The sequence below is a fragment of the Gopherus evgoodei genome, chromosome 4 (genome assembly GCF_007399415.2).
Source record: "Gopherus evgoodei ecotype Sinaloan lineage chromosome 4, rGopEvg1_v1.p, whole genome shotgun sequence".
Taxonomy (NCBI): Eukaryota; Metazoa; Chordata; order Testudines; family Testudinidae; genus Gopherus; species Gopherus evgoodei.
Genome location: NC_044325.1, coordinates 101,205,069 through 101,229,620, shown reverse-complemented (window position 1 = coordinate 101,229,620; position 24,552 = coordinate 101,205,069). Strand labels below are relative to the sequence as shown.

Genomic DNA, 24,552 nt, shown 5'->3' with positions numbered 1-24,552 from the left:
TTTATATTTGCTCTGACTTGTTATATAAAAATGAAGTACATGAGACTGTACAACTTTTTTGTGGTTATCTGAGGAAGCAATGGTAAAAGTGGCAGAGAACAGTGAGAACATTTATTCTAATTTAACCACTGCTCTGTTTGATAAGCAGCTCCCTTGGTCCTTGTTAAAATAAAGTGCATGTAGCCAGCCCTTTGTTATTTGTTACATATAACTGAGCGCTTCCCACAAGTCCCAAACCCATGTCACAGCTGCATGTTACCTTATCGGAGCAGTTGAGTTTTCCAGCTTCCACCATGATTTTGGAGGATTCAGATATCGACACCACAGTTCCCAGTCAAACCCCTGTGCTGATAGGGGGTATTCCTCTATTTCAAAATTATCATATTTGATGTTATCAAATGAAGGAGAAATGACCCTTTTTCTGTTTTCCTTTATCCTCATGAGTACTGGTTCAGCCCTAAAGGAACAAATACTGAGATTGTTTCAACAGAAGCAAAACCCTTATGCCAGCCAGAACCTATGTTCTACATTATCTGAAGGGCACGCTCTACAGTTATTACTCATGCAAAACTCCCATCGACTGAAGTGTGGGTTTTACTGAGTGAGGCTGCAGGATTTGGCCCAAAGTATATAGTGTAACTTTAAATCTAGCATGCACTGGATATTATTCCTTTCTAGTCTGCTGATGGAAGAAATTAGACCTCTCTTATCAGTTACCATTTACATCCTTGCTACCACATAAAGATGTCGTCTCCAGGCCAACTCTATGATCAAGGACATCAAGAAGATCGAAGTTAATAATTGAAGTATCCCAGGGACAAAAGCTCTTTTCCCTTTAAAGAGACTTCTTTTTATACAGAAGTAACAGGGAAACTAAACATAAGTTGGACAACTGTATAATTAACTGTTCATGAGAGGTACAATAGTAATAGACCAGTCACTGAAGGTCCTCTCTTTCCCCCCCATTTCCTGCCCTCTCAATAAACCTCAGCTGAGACCTGCAGGGCCACCTGTACGTATGAAAAAGTAATGCAGCCCCAAGGATACTCTGCCCTTGATCTCTGGACAGCACCATCCAAGTCATTTAAAGTCCATCAACAAAGATGTCAGAGCTAGTTGTGATAATAATTCTCTGATGTGGTCACTCTTGACTAGGAATCAGGCTAAAACCACCAACTAATTTCACAGAGGCTACTGAACAGCTTCAGATGCTAACAACTTTTGGTCATTAATCAACCAATGGATTTAATTGGAATCAATGACCTAAAAGTGAAAGGTTTGGTATCCCACTCCTAATCCCTGAATCATCTACTCTCCTATGCCCAGACATGTTTTATGCAATTTAGATTCTAATTAAAATGATTTGTTAAGGAGACCACTGTGATACCAGGAGCACATCTGAGATATATCCAAGACATCGTTATGTAATTTTTCTGTATCTTGTAAAGCCAGCTGCTGGCAGTTAAATACGAACAGCACAAGTCTCCTAGAAATGAGCGTTGAGCTTGGCAGCCTATGCCATTTGTTACTCCTTTGCTGAAAATGAAAAATGTTTGTACGTTCAGTGCACATGCACTGGTGTCATAGTATAATTCCCAAATCTGGACCTTAGCGTCCAGGATATGGGTACTAGCATAAATTTCCCTAAGCTTAATTACCATCTTAGATCCTGTACTGCTGCCACCAATTAGGACTTAGAGTAGAGCGTCTGATAGACTCTGGTCTCCCCCAAAACCTTCACTGGGGGCCACAAGACCCAAATTCCTTGAGTCTCACAACAAAGGGGAATAAACCATTTTTCTTCCCCCTCCTCCCCTCCAGGTGTTCCCTTAATGGGCTCCTGGAGAAATATCATCAAGGATCTACAACCCATCCTGGACAATGATCCCACACTTTCACAGGCCTTGGGTGGCAGGCCAATCCTTGCCCACAGACAACCTGCCAACCTGAAACATATTCTCACCAGTAACTGCACACCACACCATAACAACTCTAGCTCAGGAACCAATCCATGCAACAAACCTCGATGCCAACTCTGCCCACATATCTACACCAGCGACACCATCACAGGACCTAACCAGATCAGCCACACCATCACTGGTTCATTCACCTGCACATCCACCAATGTAATATACGCCATCATATGCCAGCAATGCCCCTCTGCTATGTACATCGGCCAAACTGGACAGTCTCTACGGAAAAGGATAAATGGACACAAATCAGACATTAGGAATGGCAATATACAAAAACCTGTAGGAGAGCACTTCAACCTCCCTGGCCACACTATAGCAGACCTTAAGGTGGCCATCCTGCAGCAAAAAAACTTCAGGACCAGACTTCAAAGAGAAACTGCTGAGCTTCAGTTCATCTGCAAATTTGACACCATCAGCTCAGGATTGAACAAAGACTGTGAATGGCTTGCCAATTACAGAACCAGTTTCTCCTCTCTTGATTTTCACACCTTAACTGCTAGAACCGGGCCTCATCCTCCCTGATTGAACTGACCTCGTTATCTCTAGCTTGCTTGCTAGCACACATATATATACCTGCCCCTGGATATTTCCATTACATGCATCTGAGGAAGTGGGTATTCACCCACGAAAGCTCATGCTCCAAAACGTCTGTTAGTCTATAAGGTGCCACAGGATTCTTTGCTGCTTTTGGAGAAATATTCAGATTCAAGCTCCGTGAATCTAAACAAAGGGATTCCCCCTTCTCCTTTCTTCCTCCCAGATCTTTCCTGCCCTGGGTACACTAGAAGATCACCGTGATTCAAACTTTTTGAATCACAACACAGGGAAATCAGGGGGGTTCCCCCCTCCTTTTTCCCCCTCCCTTCTCCTTCCCTGTTAAGTACAGACTCAATTCCCTTGAGCCTCAACAAGGGGAAAAATCAGACAGGTCTTAAAAGCAAAACTTTTAATAAAAAGAGAAAAAATAAAAGGTCTATCTCTGCAATTTAGATGGTAAAAAGTTACAGGGTCTTTCAGCTTATAGACAATAGAAAGAAAGCTTTCTCCACCAGAAATACAATTTAAAGTACTTTCACCCAAATACACATTAAAACTCTATCAGCCAGATACACAGTTGCAAATACAGAAAAACAATTAAGAAGACTAAACTGTCTTTCTACTTTTGTACTTACAAAATTGGAACAGAAGATTAGAGAGCCTGTAGGTATGTGTGGTCACTCTCAGAGCCTAGAGAGAACAAAGCAAAACCCCAAACCCACAAACAAAGGCTTCCCTCCACCTAGATTTGAAAGTATTTTTTTTTCTGATTGGTCCTCTGGTCAGGAGTTTGTGTCCCTGTTTGTTAACCCTTTACAGGTAAAAGAGACATTAATCCTTAACTATCTGTTTATGACAACTGGGTTAAACTTTGGATGTTTCCATCTCTCCCCCCCCAGCTCCTGCCAAGGCCTCCCCATCCCCCCACCACCACACGTGGCCATCCAAATTGCAGTTGCTATGCCCTGAGCAATTAATAATGGGATGATCCCAAAACACTGGTTTAGACTGGAGGCTTAACTGGCTCAGGGCCCAATTATAGACTCATAGACTCATAGGTCAGAAGGGACCAATATGATCATCTAGTCTGACCTCCTGCACAAGGCAGGCCACAGAACCCCACCCATCCAATTTTATAACAACCCCTAACCCAGGACCGAGTTATTGAAATCCTCAAAATTGGTTTGAAGACCTCAAGCTGCAGAGAATCCACCAGCAAGCGACCCATGCCCCACGCTGCAGGGGAAGGCGAAAAACCTCCAGGGCCCCTGCCAATCCGCCCTGGAGGAAAATTCCTTCCCGACCCCAAATATGGCGATCAGCTAAATCCTGAGCATGTGGGCAAGACTCACCAGCCAGCACCTAAGAAGGAATTCTCTGCAGTAACTCAGTTCCCATCCCATCCAACATCTCCCCGCAGACTACTGAGCAGACCTATCTGGTGGTAATCCAAGATCAATTGCCCAAATTAACGATCCTATCATAACATCCCCTCCATATACTTATCAAGCTTTGTCTTAAAGCCAGAAAAGTTTTTTGCCCCCACTACTTCCCTGGGAAGGCTGTTCCAGAACTTCACTCCCCTAATGGTTAGAAACCTTCGTCTAATTTCAAGTCTAAACTTCCTAATATCCAATTTATACCCATTCGTCCTCGTGCCTACATTAGTACTAAACTTAAATAATTCCTCTCCCTCCCTAACGTTAACCCCCCCGATATATTTATATAGAGCAAGCATATCCCCCTGCAGCCTTCTTTTGGCCAGGCTAAACAAGCCAAGCTCTTTGAGTCTCCTTTCATAAGGCAGTTTTTCCATTCCTCGGATCATCCTTGTAGCCCGTCTCTGAACCTGTTCCAGTTTGAATTCATCCTTCTTGAACATGGGACACCAGAACTGCACACAGTATTCCAGATGGGGTCTCACCAACGCCTTATATAACAAGCAAGATACTTTAGCAGATATGCAGGCGAGTGAGTGCATTGGCTTCAATGGAACTATTTGAATACTTAAAATTATATGTGCTTAAATATCTTGCTGAATTGAGACCTCTGTCTGCTTTCAAAAAATTTTAATTAAATGCAATGGTGAAAGAAATGTAAAGAATACTGTATGTGGAATTATCCTGAGATGTACTGAGAGGCCACAGCATCTCATTGGATCAGCTCAGCAAACCACAGAATCTGGCCCTAAATCATAAAAATTTGCATTACCCCCTTAATTTTGCATACAAAAAATCAGAACAAAGTTTGTTACATGTCTGATCTGTTCTACTGAGCTTCTCCATGCCTAAGTGATTATTTATCATCTGTGCACTGGCTATTGACAAAAATCAAACAAAAATGGAAGAGAACAATATACTGTGCATACAGAAATTTGACACAAATTTTAACCAGAGGCAATAAATCTCTCGTTTACTCTACTTGTCTAATTTAGTAACATGCATTTACCAGCATAACCACTACAGCAGACAATAACCTAGTTCTAAAAAACAGAATCTTGATTATATGACTATGTTGCATATTACAAACAATAAGCGTATCTCTGTATTTAAATCTATGTCAAAAGAGCTGCATATAACTTCATCTCCTTATATGCTGGATAAATATCATGCCATAATTTACAAATAATTGCAAGCAGCAGCAAGATACATACCATCCCACGCTGAATTCCACATGAGCATCGAAGAGCGCAACAACTGGTGCTGTGGCAGCTCTCCATCCGCTGACTCGAGACCGGATCAGCCCCTCTTGCTTGCTGTGTCGGACCACCTTGATGAATCCAGGCTTCCGCATATTCACCTCGTCAACATACTCCTTTAGTTTCTCCTTGAGTTCTTCTGTACAAAGGGAAATAATGAAGAATAAGAATAATAAAAAAATCTATTTATCCATTAATATATGTTAGGGAAAACGTCAATGAGGACTAAATCTTGCCTTTTGAAGCACTAGAGATAAGGGAGGGTGTCAAGAAACCTCTTCCACAATGAAAACAGCACACACCAAAATTCTCTTGCACTGAAATGGGCCAGCTAATCTGTTGGGCACGGCCTGAGATTAGAGGACATGATCAAGCCCATGGTGACTAGCATTTATACTGTCATTCTCCTCCGTCAAAAGTCAGGGACTCACAAGAAGAGAAGAACAGCTCAGTGCATTTCCACAGCATATCACCCCGCCCACTGCCTTGTGGGGTCCTGCCCTCACCAGTACAGAATGCACCATGCAGCCTCTCTGCTCCCCCTGCCTGCACTAGTAGGGGCAGAATTTGGCCACACAGTATATCAAATAAAGATATGAAGATGGTGTGAGATTCACCCTTACATGGACGGCCAGCACAAAGTCTATTTACTAGAGCCCTGTGCCAGACTATTTTGCTTTCCTGCTCCCGCTATTACGGCAGTGGGTCCTGAGGGATTCCCAATCCCTCTGGAGAGCTCTAAAAACAGTCCTGGGCAGGGCTCTACTATGCACCATTTGAGCCTCAAAATATGGCTTAAGTGTTGCATAGGTCGTGTGCAGTGGTGTGAGGATCTGTATACTGTGATATTTTCCTTATGTCATATCTAGACCTGCAAATAAGAAAAAAATCATTGGTCACATTTTCCTCTTACATTTACAATTCAATAAAACCTATTTGGGGTTTACTACATTCAGTAAAGCCTATTTAGGGTTTATTACGTTAGAGATATTACTATTGCCTAGGAGCCTAGACAAACATTTAGGCCTCACTCTGCTGGGCACTGTACATATACATAGAGACAGACAGTCCCTGCCCCCACAAAGGCTTACAATCTAAGGCAGGGATGGGCAAACTACAGCCCATGGACCGTGTACAGCCCATCAGAACTTTTAATCCAGCTCTTGAGCTCCCGCCAGGGAGCGGGGTCAGGGACTTGCCCCGGTCCAGCGCTCCAGACGAGGAGCAGGGTTGGGGGCTTGCTGTGCGGCTCCTAGAAGCAGCGTGTCCCCCCCTCCGGCTCCTATGAGTAGGAGCAGCCAGGGGCTGCTGCACACTGTCCCTGCCCCAAGCACTGCCCCTCGCAGCTGCAGGAGCGGCACCAGTGGACAAGGCAGCATGCAGCGCCGCCTGACCAGGGCTGAGCCTTTGTGTAGGAGCTGGAGGACGACATGCTGCTGCTTCTGGGGGCTGCGGGTGCAGCACCTGCGGACGGGGTGGGATGCAGAACTGCTTGGCCATGCCTCTGCACAGGAGCCAGAGCGGGGGACATGCCGCTGCTTCCAGGAGTTGCTTGAGGTAAACGCTGCCCAGAGCCTGCATCCCTGAGCTTCCCCACTCCACCCCTGTGCCCCAACCCCCGGCCCCAGCCCTGATCCCCCTCCCACCCTCCAAATCCCTTGGTCCCAGCCCAGAGCACCCTCCTGCATCCCAAATCCCTCATCCCCAGCCCACTCCCTGAGCCCTCACCTCCCCCCCACACCGCAACCCCCAATTTCATGAGCATTCATGGCCCACCATACAATTTCTTATACCCACATGTGGCCCGCAGGCCAAAATGTTTGCCCACCCCTGATCTCAGGGCTTGTCTACTCAGGAAAGTTACTACAGTATAAGCTAGGATGTGAATTTAAATCTCCACAGTTATAACATTGTAAATGCCCTATAGACATTCTTCTTCCAGTATAGGGTGACCAGACAGAAAATGTGAAAAATTGGGATGGGGGTGGGGAATAATAGAGGTCTATATAAGAAAAAGCCCCAAATATTGTGACTATCCCTATAAAATCAGGACATCTGGTCACCCTATTCCACATAAGAGGGGTGGTTTTTTTTGGTTTAGCTCACATCGCTTTGGCAAGGGTTTAAACTAAACTGAAAAAAGCCTCTCTCATATTGTAATAAGAGCATCCACAGGGAGAGCTATACAGGCACAACTATATTGGTTTATCTAGAGTGGTATAATTATACCGTAGCTGGTAAAACTTGCCTGTGTAGTCAAGCTCTAAATAGACAAGACAGACAAAAAGGTAGGAGTGTAAACAGAAGCATAAAACACAGAGAGAGGAAGAGTGTGCAACAGTTAAGCACACGGTACTATCACCAAAACCTCATTTGCCATTGAACATTAATTAACGTGCCATAAAATGAAGTGTTAGCACATAAAACATCATATAAAGGGCTATATTCACAATGGCTTGCATAAGCAAGTGTTATGTTATTGCAGGAATGAATGAGGTAGCAGTTACAGTATGTAAACTTCATTTTTGAAAAATATGTCTGGAAAGAAAACCTAATTATTTCCCATAAACTTTTTTTGATTTGTTTTTTAAACACCAGTGTTTCAAGGAGGAAGACAGAAAAAATTAACTATCGTGCTTCCCCCACATGTGCAGCTCTCTCTTTGCTCTGACAACACCTTTCTTTCTCTGCTCAAAAGGTTCTTCAATTTCTCCTCCTTGCTCAGCAAAACAAAGCAAGAATAGTGATCACAAGAGAGAAGAATCATTTCCTAAATAAAAGATTATTCCTTTTTAACCAATAATTACTGCAGCTCTGGTTCAAAGATGAATGCATGCAGCAATGCAAAACGTGGAATGAAAATGTGCAGTTAAAATGCACTCGTTCTCATGATTATTATTTTTACATGGTAGTGCTCAGAGTCCCCAATGGTAATCAGGGCCCATTATCCTAACCAATGTACAAACACAGAAGCATCCTTGGAGTAAAAGGAAAAAGAAGAATGATGGTCTTATAGTTAAGGTGCTGGACCAGGACTCAGAAGATCAGGTTCAAATCATAACTCTGCCACATATTTTCTGAGAGACCCTGGGCAAGTCACTTAACACATCTGTGTCTCAGCTCCTCATCTATAAAATGAGGATAATAAATACTTCTTTTATCTTTCTAGTCTATTTAGATTGTAAGCTCTTTGGGACAGGAACTGTTTTACTATGTTTCCGTACAGTGCCTAACATAATAGGATCATGAACTTAGGTCCTCTGAGTCCTATCATAATGTTGCCCCTTGACCTGACCAGTTAGTGAATATTTGGGGCCTTGCCAGGTTGTTTCCTTTAGAGGGAGAAATTCGGAATACAAGTTACTTATTTCTTTGGTGCTATGTTGTTTATTTACAAAGAATATCCACAAAGTTCTGTTTCCCTGAACACAGTAGAAACAAACAGCAGCAGGCAGAAATCCAAGCCTGCTTTCCAGCCCAACCTATAACCCAAGAAGCTCTGTCTCTGCTCCATATCAGGGCCATGCTACCAACCGCTTCACTGGTTTTCTCCTCCCTTTCAGATACTGATATACACAAACACACACAGCTCCACTAATCAGTGACCCAGCCCTGAATTTTCAATCAATCAGTCCCTGGGAAATCTGAGTTAGCTCTTGTCAGGCCTTCCATGGAGCTTAAGTTGGGGTGGCTACTATTGTTTCAGCTATCACTAAACAAAGGACTATTTAATTGCTCTCTCAGTTAGCATGAATGAATGGCAGCTAACACACCGGTCAGCTTCAGTTAGGTTTCTGACTGCCCACAGATCAAACACACTTGCTGGCAGCCACCAATGTCCTGCAGCACAACAGTAATACAAAATAAATACATGAATAAGAAAAAGAGCTCCCGTCGGTGTCTTATTTTTTGCCTCTATTATATTTTCATAAGATGAAATGATACTGCTTCCAGCAGTAATTCTCTGCATCATCTCTCTTGCAATAAAGTATTGTTTTGACTACATACACAATATATGTTTGGATTCCGTTCAGAGAAGTCAACTTTATTTCCTCATCACTAAACTCGTTTCACAGTGTAATGTTAATTTGTCTGTTTAAACTAACTGCCAAAGCAACTAAAAAACAGTCCCCCAAAATAAAGCTAAGGAGGAGGCGGGATTTCACATCTTACTGCTAGGGTGGCAACGACTTGTCACTTTGCACACACTGGGCACTGCACTCCAAATCAAAACCAAACCCTTTGAGCATTGTATGAATGAAAATGTAAGTCTGTAATTATTCAAACACACTGATAGTAGAACACAGGAGAAAGTTCTCATGGGAAAATATCCACTCAATGTGCAGATGCAGTCAAAAAATGTTAGGAAAGGGATAGAAAGTAAGACAGTAATCATCATAATGCCACTATGTAAATCAATGGTACGCCCACATCCTGAATACTGCATGCAGTTCTGGTCACCTCATTTAAAAAAAAGATACAAAGGGCAACTGAAAATATTAAGGGTATGGAACAATTTCCATATTAGGAGAGATTAGAAGACTGGGACTTTTCAGCTTGGAAAACAGACAACTAAGAGGGAATATGATAGAAGTCTATAAAATCATGACTGGTGTGGAGAAAGTAAATAAAGTATTATTTACTCCTTCACATAACTAAAGAATAAGGGTCACCCACTGAAATAATTAATAGGCAGCAGGTTTAAAACAAACAAAAGGAAGTACTTCTTCATACAATATACAGTCAACCCATTGACTTTGTTGCCAGGGGACGTTGTGAAGGCCAAAACTGTAACAGGACTCCAAAAAAATCCAAACCAAAACAAAAAAAACTAGATAAGATGGTCAGGGATGTAACCCCACATACTCTGGGTGTCCACAGCCTCTAACAGCCAGAATCTGGGACTGGACAAGAGGGGCTGGATCACTCAATGACTGCCTGTTCCATTCATTCCCTCTGACTCGTCTGGCTTTGGCAACTGTCAAAAGACAGGATGCTGGACTAGATGGACTGGTCTGACCCAATATGGCTGTTCTTATGTAAAACAGGTCATTAATACATGTTTGCATTCACACTGAGACTCATCAAGAATGGATGTGATCTCCTCCAGTGCTTTCCCATTCATGATCTCTGAACAGGATACTGGAGACATGCGAGACTGGAGATCAGTTTAGATCATTTGCTAGTTGAATAGTTACTGATAAGGGAGATGAGCTCATTATATTTCAGATTAGATAGATCATGTCATTCCTAAAATATGATCCACGACTGCATGTCATTGAATCAAGACTACAGATCATTATACACATTACATACACAATACAATTCTGCTTTAAATTAGATTTGCTGCAGACCCTTCTTGTAGAATTCTTTAAAAAAAACAAGAAACTCTGAAAAGCAGGAAAATACATATTTAGGATTCTTATTGTGCTTTTGTAAAACGAGCATATACTCATTGCTCCCTTCTGTAACTTTCAAACTGTAACAAGCACTCAATTATCAAACCAACCACCACCTCCACTGTTTAAATTCAAAAGAAAGCATTTGCGTTATTGAGATATTACTATCCTTATTATAGTAGGGTGAGAGAGTTCCTTGTTCCTAGTATAGTGTAATATTGTGATGAGTGGATATCAAAACTCTTAAGATCAAAGCTCTTTTTTGATTGCAAATATCTGTACCTAACTTTGCAAAAGCAGGAAGCTATTCTTGCTGCAACAATGCAGGGGGGTGGGGTGGTGTCATGAACAGATAGCTAAGGGTTAATGTCTCTTTCACCTATAAAGGGTTAACAAACAGTGACCTGCAACACCTGACCAGAGGACCAATCAGAAGACAAGATACTTTCAAATCTCGTGGAGGGAAGCCTTTGTTTGTGGGTTTTGGGTTTGGCTTTGTTCTCTCTGAGTCCTGGACGGGACTAGAGGTGTAACCAGGTTTCTGCCAATCTCCCTGCTACAGTCTCTTATCTGTTCAGAACTGTAAGTAGAAAAGGCAGTCAGTCTTTTAATTTGTTTTCTTTTTCATTTGCTTCTGTGTACTTGCTGGAAGTAGCTTAAATTGTGTTTCTGCTGGAGAAAGTTTCTTTCTATTGTTTTTAAGTTGAAAGACCCTGTACTGTTTACCATCTAAACTGCAGAGATAAACCTTTTACTTTTTTCTTTCTTTTTTTATTAAAAGCTTTGCTTTAAGACCTGTTAAATTTTCTTTTCCCCTTGTTGAGGTTTGAGGGAATTGAGTCTGTACTTAACAAGGAAGGAGAAGGGGGGAAGGGTGGAATCCCTTTGTTTAGATTCACAGAGCTTGAATCTGTATAATTCTCCAGGAGCCCAGGTCTCGAGAGAACACCTGGAGGGGAGGAGGGGGAAGGGAATGGTTTATTTCCCTTTGTTGTGAGACTCAAGGAATCTGGGTCTTGGGGTCCCCTGGGAAGGTTTTGGGGGGACCAGAGGGTATCAGGCCCTAAAAAAATTCCTGATTGGTGGCAGCGCTACAGAGCTAAGCTGGTAATTAAGCTTAGGGGAATTCATGCTAGTACCCATATTTTGGACGCTAAGGTCCAGATTTGGGAATTATACTTGACAGGTGGGGAGAGGAGGATGTTCATAGCCTCACTATAGAATGGTGGTGTAAAATACACATTGGGAAAGCAGATGCTGAAAACATTGCACACAAAGGCAAAGACTTGAAAATCAATACCCTTGACAGAGTCATTGTTTACTCAGACTCCTTCCTTTTCCAGCCAACAGAAAGTTTTGGGTGCTACCTTATATTGCTTCTACTGTTACTATTCGCACAACAACAAATCATCTTAAATACTTTGGGAAAAACTGCAGTGAGATTTGCTGTAGGAGCAGGTGGAAAAGGAATAGCAGTGGAGCAGTGTCTTCAAGTAGCCTTGCCAATGGAGGGCAAGATGGTTTGCAGAACCCTGAAGGCAACAGGATCCTTACACCACATTATTGCTGCTCCCAAAAGGAGTAGTGTACACTTAGGGTTGCCAGGTATCTGGTTTTTGACCAGAACACCCAGTCGAAAAGGGACCCTGGTGGCTCTTGTCAGCACAGCTGACTGGGCCACCTAAAGTCTGGTTGGCCACAGCGTCAGACTCTGTGTGGCTCCCGGAAGCAGCTGTCATCTCCTTCCAGTTCCTAGACCTGGGGCGGCCATGGGGGCTCCGTGTGCTGCCCTTGCCCACTGCAGCCAATGGGAGCCGGGGCGGGGTGGGAAGCACCTGTGGACAGCGCCAGCATGCAGAAACCCCGGCCGCCCCTGCGCTTAGGAGTCAGAGGAACATGCCAGCCACTTCCAGGAGGCTCCTGAGGTAAGCACTGCCCAGAGCCCACACCCCAACCTCCTGCGCCAGCCCTGAGCCCCCTCCTGCACCCCAAACTCCTGAGCCCTGGCCCCACCCCTGTCCCAAAGCCCTCTCCTGCACCCCCAAACCCTCATTCCTGGCTCCACCTCAGAGCCTGCACCCCAACTCCCTACCCCAGCCTGGTGAAAATGAGCATGTGTGTGAGGAAGCAACAGAGGGAAGGGGGATGGAGTGAACAGAAGGTAGGGTCCCGGGGAAGAGGCACGGCCTTGGGGGCAGGACAAGGGTGTTCAGTTTTCTGCAATCAAAAAGTTGGCAACCCTATGTGTACTCCACCTCACAGCTGCTCTTGCATGTGAATGGAGGGAAAGGTGCATGGGGGAGAGCCCATCTGTGCCCTACCAACTAGCATTTTATACATACTCCTAATGGAGGAATTCTTCTTGGATCATTAGCAAGAATTCCATTCTAGAGCCTGATCCTGCACAACTAGGAAATTTGCCATTGACTCTAATGGGGAGAGATCAGCCCCTAATACTCATGTACATATTTGGGCCATATGCAACATTTTGCCCTCAGGCCTTTTTCTGCCATCGTTATTTAAATGAAACGTTCAGTGGCTGCAGTGGGGACTTTGTGCTCAGAAAGATGGCTGGATGTAATTTTCCCTTGATTGGTAGACTGGGATCCTTACTAAACCTGCTAAGATTCACCTTTCTTTCCCAAAATGAAAAGAATTTCTTGTCAGCAATGTAGCATTTCAACTCTGATGAAGGGCACAGCAGCCTGGGACATTTAAACCAAGAAAATCACTTAAATCAACATTTTCTGCAGAACACAAATACGCCCTAGTGGGATATTCAGTATCCGATTTCTCATGCAGTCCTAACCTGCCTAACACTAAATTTTACAAGGCGGCTTTGTATTCAATTGCCTTTGACATTTTCAGAGCACTGTACCTAACTAGACAGGAAGAAAGGATTCTAGCCCTACAAACAATTATTGTTTCAAAGTGATGCTACCAATGACCTTCACCAGCACATTTTTCAACCCATATTTTTTCATTTAATGCAAATTACTTGAATAATAAATCCAAAACACTCTTCTTCATTAATTATTGTGCTTCACTGCCTTCTGCCGCCATAGGGAAAACAATGGGAACGAATTAATGTGTCTTTTTCAATATACAGATGATTCTGTTTCTCTTTATGGAAACAAATAACTTATAAAGACAGATGTGCTTGTCTTTCAACATGGAATATCTGAAATAAGAACTCCACTTGGCTAAACTGAATGAGTCTGCATGGTTAGAGAGAGCTAACAGCACACATATGGACGGGGAATACTGCAGGTGCAGCACTTGCAAGCCGCAATGAACTCTGCATAGTTAAAAGAGGCAGAGAGGTATGTAGCATTATGCAGGACTAGGACATTGCTAGTCAGAGCAGATGTATAAGGAGTAATTTATATTCTATTCTGAAATGTCTCTATATACATTTAAAAAAAAAAAACCCTAAACCTCAGAGATTATCCCTGCAGGGATCTCTCTCTTCCAGCTTTGCAAGGTGCAAGACAGGAACAGCTCATGCACATGCTCTCCCCCTTTTAGAGCTCCATGTGGGGCACTCAGAAGACTGGGCAGGCTGGAGGCAAAGCGTGGGTGGAGCCAGGGGAGGAACACCATCCCTACCTTCAATCCCACAGAGATTAATTGGGATTATATTACGGGTTTGGTGAAGTCCCTTTCACAGTGGGGAATCTTCCTTCAAAGGGGGGGCCCTACGGCACCTGTGGTTTAGGACAGTTCCTTGTAATACACCTACATCCACTAGGACAGGGGTGGGGCAAACTACAGCTCAGGGGGCACATCCAGCCCTTCAGACATGTTAATCTGGCCCTCGAACTCCTGCCAGGGAGTGGAGTCTGGGGTCTGCCCAACTCCATATGTGCCATGGCTCCACATGGTTCCTGGAAGCAGCAGCATGTCCCCCCATCCAGCTCCTATGTGTAAGGGCAGCCAGGGGGCTCCGCTCACTACCCCCGACCCAAGCGCCTCCTCCGCAGCTCCCATTGGTCAGCAACCATGGCAAATCGGAGCTGCAGGGGCAGTGCCTGCAGAGAGGCAGCGTGTAGAGCCATCTGGCTGCGCCTCCACGTAGGAGCCGGAGAAGGGACATGCTGCTGCTTCTGGGAGCTGCTTGAGGTAAGTGGTGCCTGGAGCCTGCACCCCTGATTCCTTCCAGCACCCCAACCCACTGCCCCAGCCCTGACCCCCTCCAAACTCCTAGGTCCCACCCTCCTGCACCCCAGATCCCACACGCCCAGCCAGAATCCTCACCCCGCCACCCGCACCCCAAACCCCTGCCCCAGCCCTGAGCCCTCTCCCGCACACTGAACTCCTCATTTCTCACCTCATCCCAGAGCCCGCACCCCCAGCCGGAGCCCTCAGTCCTTCATGCCCCAACCCCCAATTTTGTGAGCATTCATGGCCCGCCATACAATTTCCATACCCAGATGTGGCCCTCGGGCCAAAAAGTTTGCCCACCTCTGCACTAGGATGTTGCACCAGCTCAAATTTTGTGAATGGCCTGCTCTTCAGGTTGGCCCATAGGGGGATCAGGGCTATGAACCTGCCTCCTCTCTGTCTCCTTTCAGGCACACTGGAGGAGCAGTCCCGGCGCAATTATGAAAGGTTCTTGCAGGGTCATGCAAAATAAAGGAGGCTCTTGTGCACTTTCCCCTCACACCCACCCAAAGGGCTTGTCAAAACCTGGCTCTGAAGCAGAAAGTAAGTATATCCCCATTACTGGTAAAATGTAGACTGAACTCATACCCTCTTGTATTCCTTTCCATCACCAAGCTGATTCGGTATTAGAAAGGGATATATCAGGACATAATACAGAGCGCTTCCATGCAGCCATGTGCAATTTGGGTGAACGTGCCCATAAAAATCTGACTCCACTACTTCAACAATTTTGAACTTGAGTTCATTTGGAATTCAAATCTGCATAAAAGATATTTAGAGGGTTGGTTGCTTCTAACAGTCTCCATAGTAGCAAATATAGTGGAAAGATAACAGGGCCAGACTCTCAGCTGGTGGAAACTGCCATAAATAGAGCTAATGTGAATCTACACCAGCTGAGGATCCCTTAGTCTTGAAGTGTAATTTTAAAGCTTTTGATAAAAGCAGTGTTGTCGTAAATAATGAAATATTGCTTCACATTCTAGAGAAATCATGTAAAGAATAAGTTTAATTTACAATAACTTTAATACTCTAATGTATTGCAGTTTCAACTGCTTAAATGCATCCTTGCATCTCTTAAAACAATTACATTTTTAAAATCTGACACTTCTGCCTTGCCTGGACACAGACACAGACTTGCTAAGTTACCTGTAACAGTTTGTAAATATTAAATTTTACTAAAAAGGGCCAAAAGTCATGTTCCATGACATTGGTACAGTAGAAGCAGAAATGCTCTTTACCTGCCAGTACTGCTGAACCCTGCGTTCTAATAGGATCAAATGTATGTCAATGCAAGGGGCCTCAGCACTGCTTACAGCCGACTTATATCTTAGCCCTCTGCGCAGAGGTGAATTTCAACCATTGTGAAAGCAAAGGAAGCTACACTCTAACATGGAAACATTCAAAATTGTAATACAATGCCAACAATTGTGGATTAAACAATGGTATATACAAAATGGGGCAAAACACTGCCACGTGTTATACCCATTATTTATATTATGATAGTACTTAGAGGCTCCAATTTTGCTCAAGGCCTCAGTGAGCAGGCAATGTGAAAATACCTAGTGAGATACAGTCCTTGCTCCAAAGAGTTTACAATCTAAATAGACATGACAAATAGCGTGATGGAAGAAACAGGCACAAAAGGAGTGACCAGACACACAGTGAATCACTGACAGGGACAGGAGTCTAGAACCAGGTCTCCTGATTCCAACTACAGTGAGTGCTCTATTCACTGAGCTGGACTGCCTCTCACCCAAAGCAGTCCCACTGGCTACAGTAGTATCTGAAGGCAGAATTAGCACCAACTGATTTGTTTATATAGGGCAAATCAAATTACTTGCAGTTCAAAGACTTTGGAGACTGTTTGAGTTGGAAGAGGTACATTTTCATTGGTAATTTCATAGTCTTTTCTAAGAATCAGAACATGCAAAAGCATCTGCTTCTCTCCGGTGAATAAAAAAAGCCCAGCTTTACTCTTTGCTGCAGAAGAAATTTCTTTCCCTCAGAGAGTAAGGGATGCAAAGAACCTGACTTGCAACCTGAATTCATGGCAAAAGCTAGGCATGCAAGACAGGCTGTTTATCTCCCACACTTGTACCTTGGATTACACCACCTATTTAGTATGCAGCTCAGTGAAAGTCTACTATGCCTGATATTCTCTCTTCTCCTCTCTCCTACCCCTGGTCCCTTATCTTTTTCACCATGCTTCAGTGATCACCTCTCATCTCTGTACCAAGAGCAGATAATTCCAAATGAGAAAATTGTATAAAATGGGATAGGCGTGTAATTTACATTGTACGAGTGTATTAAAATTGTTCATAAAAGAGGGCAACAATACACAAACAGATAAAGTAGACCTGTTGTGCTTGCATATGTAATAACCTGGTATTATCTGGTAATAGATAAGATACTTATGGGAAATTACCAACGTGATGCAAATAATTAAGCTTTCAGTAGGCCTCAGATATACTAAATAGCAACATAGTCCTTTTCATCCATTACTACAAGACAACTACCTTGTATTGGTAACAGACTACAATGAGCCTCAGAATTCCCTGTTGTCATGCAGATACAGAATATGCACTCTACTTACTGGTACTGCTGAATCTTGTACTCTAATAGGATAAAATTTACACCAGTGCAGAAGGCCTAGGCATCACTTATGCCCCACTAATATCTTAGCCCTCTGCATGGAGGTGAATTTCACCCATTGTGAATGCAAAGGAACTAGACAGTATAATAAACCTTTACAGTCACAGCTTCTGTGTGCAATAGTTCAGATTATCTGGTGGTATAAAAAGGCACAGCTCTACTGAAATAAATGGAACTAATGCCATTTTACACAAGCTGAAGATTTCACCCACAGTAAAGAACTTCACTGGTTTAGTGCTGAGAGCAGCACTAATCTCCCCATATGGAGGAATAAGAAACGGCCACACACCCCTCCTTCGAACTGCCCAACAGAGTTGAGCCAGACTATAGGGAGTACATGTTGCTCCTTTCAAAGGGTGTAACAGGCTGTTTTTTTCCTCATGCCTCAGGCATTCCCTGAGGCAGTGTTTGTTCCACTTGACTCATGAGTAGGTCTTGTTGGCATTGTACTGAATCCTCTTTACCTGCCTGGAGCTGCCTTCCACAGAAGCAAAGGGTGTTCTGAGATCACCTGTGATTTTGACATCAGAAGAACAAAGGCCTGCCATCCCCAACAAATAACCCTATTTCAAAACAGTGGTTCCCTGTAAGATAACATGTAACACAGCTCTTCATAAATTGAAGACAATCTCCTTGTACAGGCTTTCTAGACATCACCAATTCCAGTAGCTGCTGTGTGGGCCTGTATTAGTGATCTAGTAGGCAGACATACCTTAGGAACCATGTATCATTTAAATTTCCTGACACAGATGTGGAAGTAAAATACCATGGAAAAAGGTAACCTTACATTTCAGATTTCAAAAGAGGTTATTTTAAAAATTCAGGGTTCAGCACATTTAATCAAATCCTTACTGAAAATATTGCTGCATTCTGTACTAATAGCCCCGCACACTGTTGCAAATTACTGCTCTACTGCCAAATACTATGGGTTGTGTTTTTTTTCAAATAGAAGAAGAGAAGGATATACACAGCATCTGTCAGTTTATGTTATTACTACCTTTGTAACTGTACACGTTTTAGGAAAGGCATTAAAAGAGAAGTGAAAGTAAGTGCGCACACACACAAAAGCATAAAAACCCTGACCCAATGAACACACACTGGTGGAAGAACTACTGTCAACAATCTGACATTAGAGTCTGTAATTCCTTCACTTGATGTTACTGGATTGGTTTGTGAAGCAACCTTTAAGTGTTAAAGAGAAAGTACAGCGCTTGAGAAATACAATCTAGCATCAACTGATTCCAGTAATCTATTTTTAAAAAACACTATTTAGTTCTAATCTATTGTAGGGTTTACACAAAGCAGCTACACGGAAAATCTCTATTCAAAGGGAACTAAAGGCTTGAACAGTCTATATATGTTTAGAAAAATACAGTGTAAAGAACACATTATAGATTCTCTCTACTGTAACCCTGGGGACCCCACAAGGTGCTTTCTAAACAGTGAACTTGATCAAGTCTTCTGGGTACCAAAAACATTTAGGCAATCCATCTTATAGAAATGGATTCCTAAAGAAAGAGAGAAACTCCCAATAAAAATGCTGAATACTCTAGTCCAAATAAGGCTATTTATTTATTGGCATTGCTTCAAAGCCTATGACATTAGTTGTGGAAAGTGGTGCAAACAAACATGGTTCTAGAAGTATGTGGTCCAGAGATAAGTCGTGAATAAATGCTATCTGGGCCAGGTCCAAAGCACTCAAAGGTCAACAGAAAGACCCATTGATTTCAACAGAATTTGCATACTGTTAGCATGAAAATTATGCTAGAGAAAACAAGGACTAGCTGGGATCAGGCCATGCGTTCACTATTAAAGAATCATCAATGATTTTATAGACAGTTTTTTATTTTAGTGTTTTTAAATGGGGCTTAGGTTCTTTTGAAAATGTGAAACTATATGGGCAATCACAACTCAAACTTACAAACATTGCATATGTGACAACTTTATCGTGAACCTGAAAGTCAACTCTCCTTTAGGAACAAGAATGTTTGATTTGGACCACAGTGGCCCTCAGCATGCCTGATAATATCGTGAGAAGGTCTCCAAGGACAAGGGCAGCAATACGGCATTCCATCCTGTTGGGACCTCAACCTGGATACAAGTGACAAATGTATCAGTCTATGGGTGAATTTCTGACATCATTCAAAATTAGGGTTGCCAAATGTCCTGCTTTTGAATGTGTCATCTTGCATCAGTCAAATCTTACATATGGGATCCAAAATGTTCCATCTCCATCTGAGGCATTTATTTCCAACGCCATTATTTAAGTGGGCATATCCCAGACTTTGCCACAGATATCCTATATGAGTCTGGGTGAGCACATGGTGCATGATATTCTGCTCTCTAGTCCTTTAAAAGGCATAGCTGCATTTCAGCCCGAAGCAGGGCCAGATTTAGGGGCAGGCAGCCCACGTGACTGCCTGCGGTGCCAGGCTCAGGGGACACTGGGTGGAGTGCTGTTTTTGTTGTTAGCAACAAAAGGGAAAGGCAAGAAAAGCAACCTTTTGAACTAAAGGACTCGGATTAACATTCTAAGGGTACGTCTTCACTACCAGCCGTATCGGCAGATACAATCGATTTCTCGGGGATCGATATATCACGTCTCATCTAGATGCGTATATCAATCCCCAAACGAGTTTCTGCCGACTCCGGAACTCCACCAACGCGAGCGGCGGTAGCGGAGTCGACAGGGGCAGCCGCGGACGTCGATCTCGCGCCGTGAGGATGGTAGGTAACTCGATCTAAGATACTTCGACTTCAGCTACGCTATTCACATAGCTGAAGTAGCATATCTTAGATCAATTTCCCCCCCTAGTGTAGACCAGCCCTAAGGTGGTCACCTACAGTAACACTATTTAATAGTGGTCCACCCAATTTTGGTTCACAGTTCCATTTCTTGAAGCTAGTACATTTCATTTATTCTTAAAATTTAAGAAGTTTCTATATGCTTAGGAAACCAATTTTTTTAAAATTTGCTTCTATATGGCATGAATACATACAGCTTTACAGATCCTAGCGTGCAAATTTATCGTCTTTTTTGACAGAGCATGCCAATTGTGCATCAAATTTGTGAAATGGGCTACGTATGAAATAAAGAAAGATATTCAGAAGTTTCACACATAGAGGAGGGGGCACCAAAGACGCTCCTCGCCTGGGGTGCCATTTGGTCTAGGGCTAGCCCAGTGTAGGGAGTTTGATCTCTGTATCCATGTTATCATAGGTTACAGCTACAGCAATGGAAAAAAAAATCCCACAGGCCTTGTTTACACTAGAAAAATAAAATCACTCCCCTAATTGGCATAGCTATGCTGGCAAATCTTCCAAGCAGAAAAGTTGGTAATACTGGCAAAATCTTACACAACTTCCCTCAAATGAAATAAGGTATGCTGGCAAAAGCTCAATATAACTGTATCGACTGGGGATTTTGCCAACATGATACCCTGGCACCCCAATACTCACTACTGTCATGTAATTAGATATGTTTTGTACAAAGTATGCTTTCTGAGGTATCCTTCTAAAAGTCTTAATTTGCTAAACATTAATATCTCATTGGATTATATGTGCTATCGTATGTAACGTTATGAAGTTTGGCTACGTATGTGTTACTGAAACATGTTGCAAGGTTGAAAACACCCATAAGCAGCCTTTCAGGTACAACAGTAAGAAGGTCAAACAATGTTAATGGCTTATTGAGGAAATGCATGCAGGCACAAAGATTATCTCAGGAACTGCGTACAACAGAGACCTCTCAGAGATAGCACTACACAATGGGAACAGTTTGACCCAGGTCACAGCAAAAGAGCTTTCCAGCAAGTGGGAGAAGATATAAAAGGGGGAAAATGACATCATGATGTTACCTTACTCTCCCTGCAACAACACACCTGGAAACATCTGAGGAATAAAGACTGAACAGTGGGGAAGTGATGGTCCCAGCCTAAGGGATTGCTAGCCTGTTTACAAAAACCTGGGAAAGCCAAGGCAGCTTGTGCCTTAAGAATCTGCCAGCCTGTTTATTACTCAGAGTGAGAATTTGCTAATTCATATCCTACCTATCTAGTAAGTTAAGATGAGTTTGCCCATTTGTTTATTTACTAAATAATCTGCTTTGATCTCTTTGCTATCATTTATCACTTAAAATCTATACTTTTGTAGTTAATAAATTTGCTTTTGCTTCATCACAAACCAGTGTGTGGGAGTTATAACTTGGGGAAAAAAGATGTTTAATATTTCCTCTCCATAGTGAAGGAGGAGGCAAATTTCATGAGCTTACGCAGTACAGATTTCTGTGCAGCGCAAGACCATATAATTTTGGGTTTACACTCCAGAGGGGGAGGGGTGCTCTTGAGCAGTCCCTTAGCTGTAGCCTCCCCATGCAGAGCTGATCACAGCAGTCTGTAAGTTCTGCCACTGGGTGTATCCCTACCTATGTGCATGCTGGTGAATGAGCAAGCTTGGAGAGTTTTGCAACTTGTCACAGCAGCACAGTGTGAGAGGGAGTCTAGGCTGGTGGGTGCTCAGTGGCACTCCAGTTCCAGGTGGCATCCCAGGGGGAACCTGTCACAGTACTTTTGTCACTGCGGTGTGATTTTTATTTTTTTCTACACACTCCTAACCCGACAGCTATGTCAGCAAAACTTTTAAGTTCAGACCAGGCCACACGGTAAAGCCCTACCCTCAGTGAAGTCAATGGAATTTCGCAACTGACTTCAGTGGAACCAGGATTTCATCCACACTTTTTCATCTTGGCAGAACTTGGCAGACATCCAGCCCTAAATGCAATTTAATACACACCTTGAGGACCAAGCTGTATCTAGCCCTGGACATACACAGGGAAAAAAGAGAGACAATCCCTCACTCCCGGCACTATGTTATGGTAGCATCACCATCCGCGCTGACATCCCTGAAAGGAACAAAGAGTAGCAGCATGCTTGGCCTGTTTTACCACACCACTTCTCGAGCAACCAGAGGTGAACATCCACTGTGTGGTCCTTCAAAGTCCCAGAGGAGGAAAGCCCCATTCAGCTTCAAGGCCCCATTGTCAAACTCACACAGCATAAAGTCATGAACTTAAACCTATACACTCAGACACTTCCTCTGTTGTGCCATTTAGGTTACAAAATTTATCTTTTTAAACAACCTCTCTAAATAATTGTTCTAGGGTAGCTTCTCTTATTTGAAGTGTCTCACTAAGGACCAAACCACTAGTAGGCCTTACTCTGGTAAAACATTCACTGTGGTCAACATGCATTTTGATTGACTACAAAGAATAAAGACTCCAGGATTGTATGCTTGGAAAGATCAACAATACAAATTAGAGAACTGGTCTGGTGTGAGGCTGATTTTTCCCCAACGCAACACATTCCAGCTTGCTCCATGATCAGCAACCTCCATCACTTCACAGGTGCTGTTCAGTATGTACCACTGTGGATCTACAGAAAGCAGATCTGCAGAAAACCTACCAATCCAATATATCTTCCTTCCTAGAAGATTGCTCCTTACAGTACATCCTGCCCACTCCCACCCACCTTCACTGGAAACAGCAACCCCAGAGGCTGCTCTTCTCTGTGCACTGTTACACGTGATCCCAGGTGACCAGTGCAGGACAGGCCACGCTTTGGCCCCAAGAAAAAAACTAAAATGTTTCTCCAGATCTAATTAAAACAGTAATGAAATTAATTTAAATGTTCACGCTGCTGTCACTGTGATATCTGGACAACTCAATACATTAAAACAAACTGTTGCAAACAAACAGTTTCTACTCCCTCCATCCACTGATGAGAGGCACCTCTTACTATAGGCCCATATTTGTTAAAAAGGCAGGAAGGCCAAATCCTGCCCGCATTCCCTGGAAGTATGAAAGGTCCTAAATGAAGCAGAACTGCTGTGTCTCCACTGTGCAGACATGGGGGCAGGCCGAGCGCATGTCCATATTTTGAGCTGGAAGTACAGCTCCTAGCTCAAGAAGACGTACATATACTAGCTGTGATCAAGTTGGTATGCTAAAAATAGAGCGTAGCTGTGGCATAAAGCAGAGGGAAGGGCTGGCCACTCCAAGCACGGACCTGTCAGATGCTAGGAAAGCATTCATCCCAGTGAGCCTGTCCTGTCACTTGCATCACTGAGGGTACACTCTAATTTTAGCATGCTAGCTCAGTCAGAGCGAGTGTGGGTATGTCTCCTCAAGCTGGGAAATACAGCCCCAGCTCGAAGTGTAGACATACCCAGAGTGGGACTTCCCCGTGCATCACACAGTAGTGAGAGTGGTATTCTGCAGGTTCTTTCCTAGGAAAAACAAGGATCAGGATATTGGGGGCAGGCCAAAGGATAGCAGATGCATACCAGCATTACCATCTAAAATATCCTGCAGAGGGTAGGGGGGCAGGATTTAGCTGCTACCAGGGTGTGTTTCATGCTCGGAAAAATAATAATCCCACCACCTTTTACTTCCATATAAAGGACTCAGTTGTTCAAGTTTTATGCAGGTGTCCCAAGATGTGGCCTGAACTCAACGTGCTTCATACCACATCCTAAAAAATTGCTAAACTCAGAATCTTAAGAGAATTACAACACACACACGCCTCTTTGAGACCAGATAACTTGAGATGAAAGAAACGAATCAATCAGTTTGCTCAGAACAAGTAATGATTCCAAGTCCTTAATTCAGATATATTGGAAAATTTCTCAGCAGGTACTAACCACCATTACCCAACATTTTTACCAACAGATCAATTACTTTGCTTCTTTTTAGATCATTTTACAATTGTTGTTGATGTTCCACAGTCATGGTTCAATTTTGAGTTTATATATGAAATATGTCTGGGACGCAGCAGTACGTATCAGCGTCTGTATAACGAAGAACATTTTTAATACATTGGTTGATTTAATATTAAAATAAATTCAACCCAAGGATGTACTAGAGCTTGGATGCATGAAGGCAACCAGAAATTGTAACACAATTCTAGATACTGATCTGAAGCTACAATCCATCATACCTTTTTGATTATGATTAAAGAAGCAGCATTGCTATTAACATCCCACTGCAATCTGGGAAAGATCTGCTTAAATCATGCTTAATTTTGAGTATAATTTATTTTAAAACTAATTATGCTAATCTATCTATTCATATTAC

At 43.1% G+C, this 24,552-nt stretch overlaps 1 protein-coding gene across 1 annotated transcript in view; it reads right to left on the bottom strand.

Moving 5' to 3' along the window:
• Positions 1 to 24,552, bottom strand: part of GALNT18 (polypeptide N-acetylgalactosaminyltransferase 18) — a 442,549-nt gene that overhangs the window by 153,391 nt on the left and 264,606 nt on the right. Inside the window, exons 5-6 of the mRNA XM_030560359.1 lie at positions 5,164 to 5,347; positions 260 to 457 (exon numbers count right to left, since the gene is read on the bottom strand). Of these exons, the coding sequence (XP_030416219.1) occupies positions 260 to 457; positions 5,164 to 5,347 (382 nt within the window). The remainder of the gene's footprint in view (positions 1 to 259; positions 458 to 5,163; positions 5,348 to 24,552) is intronic.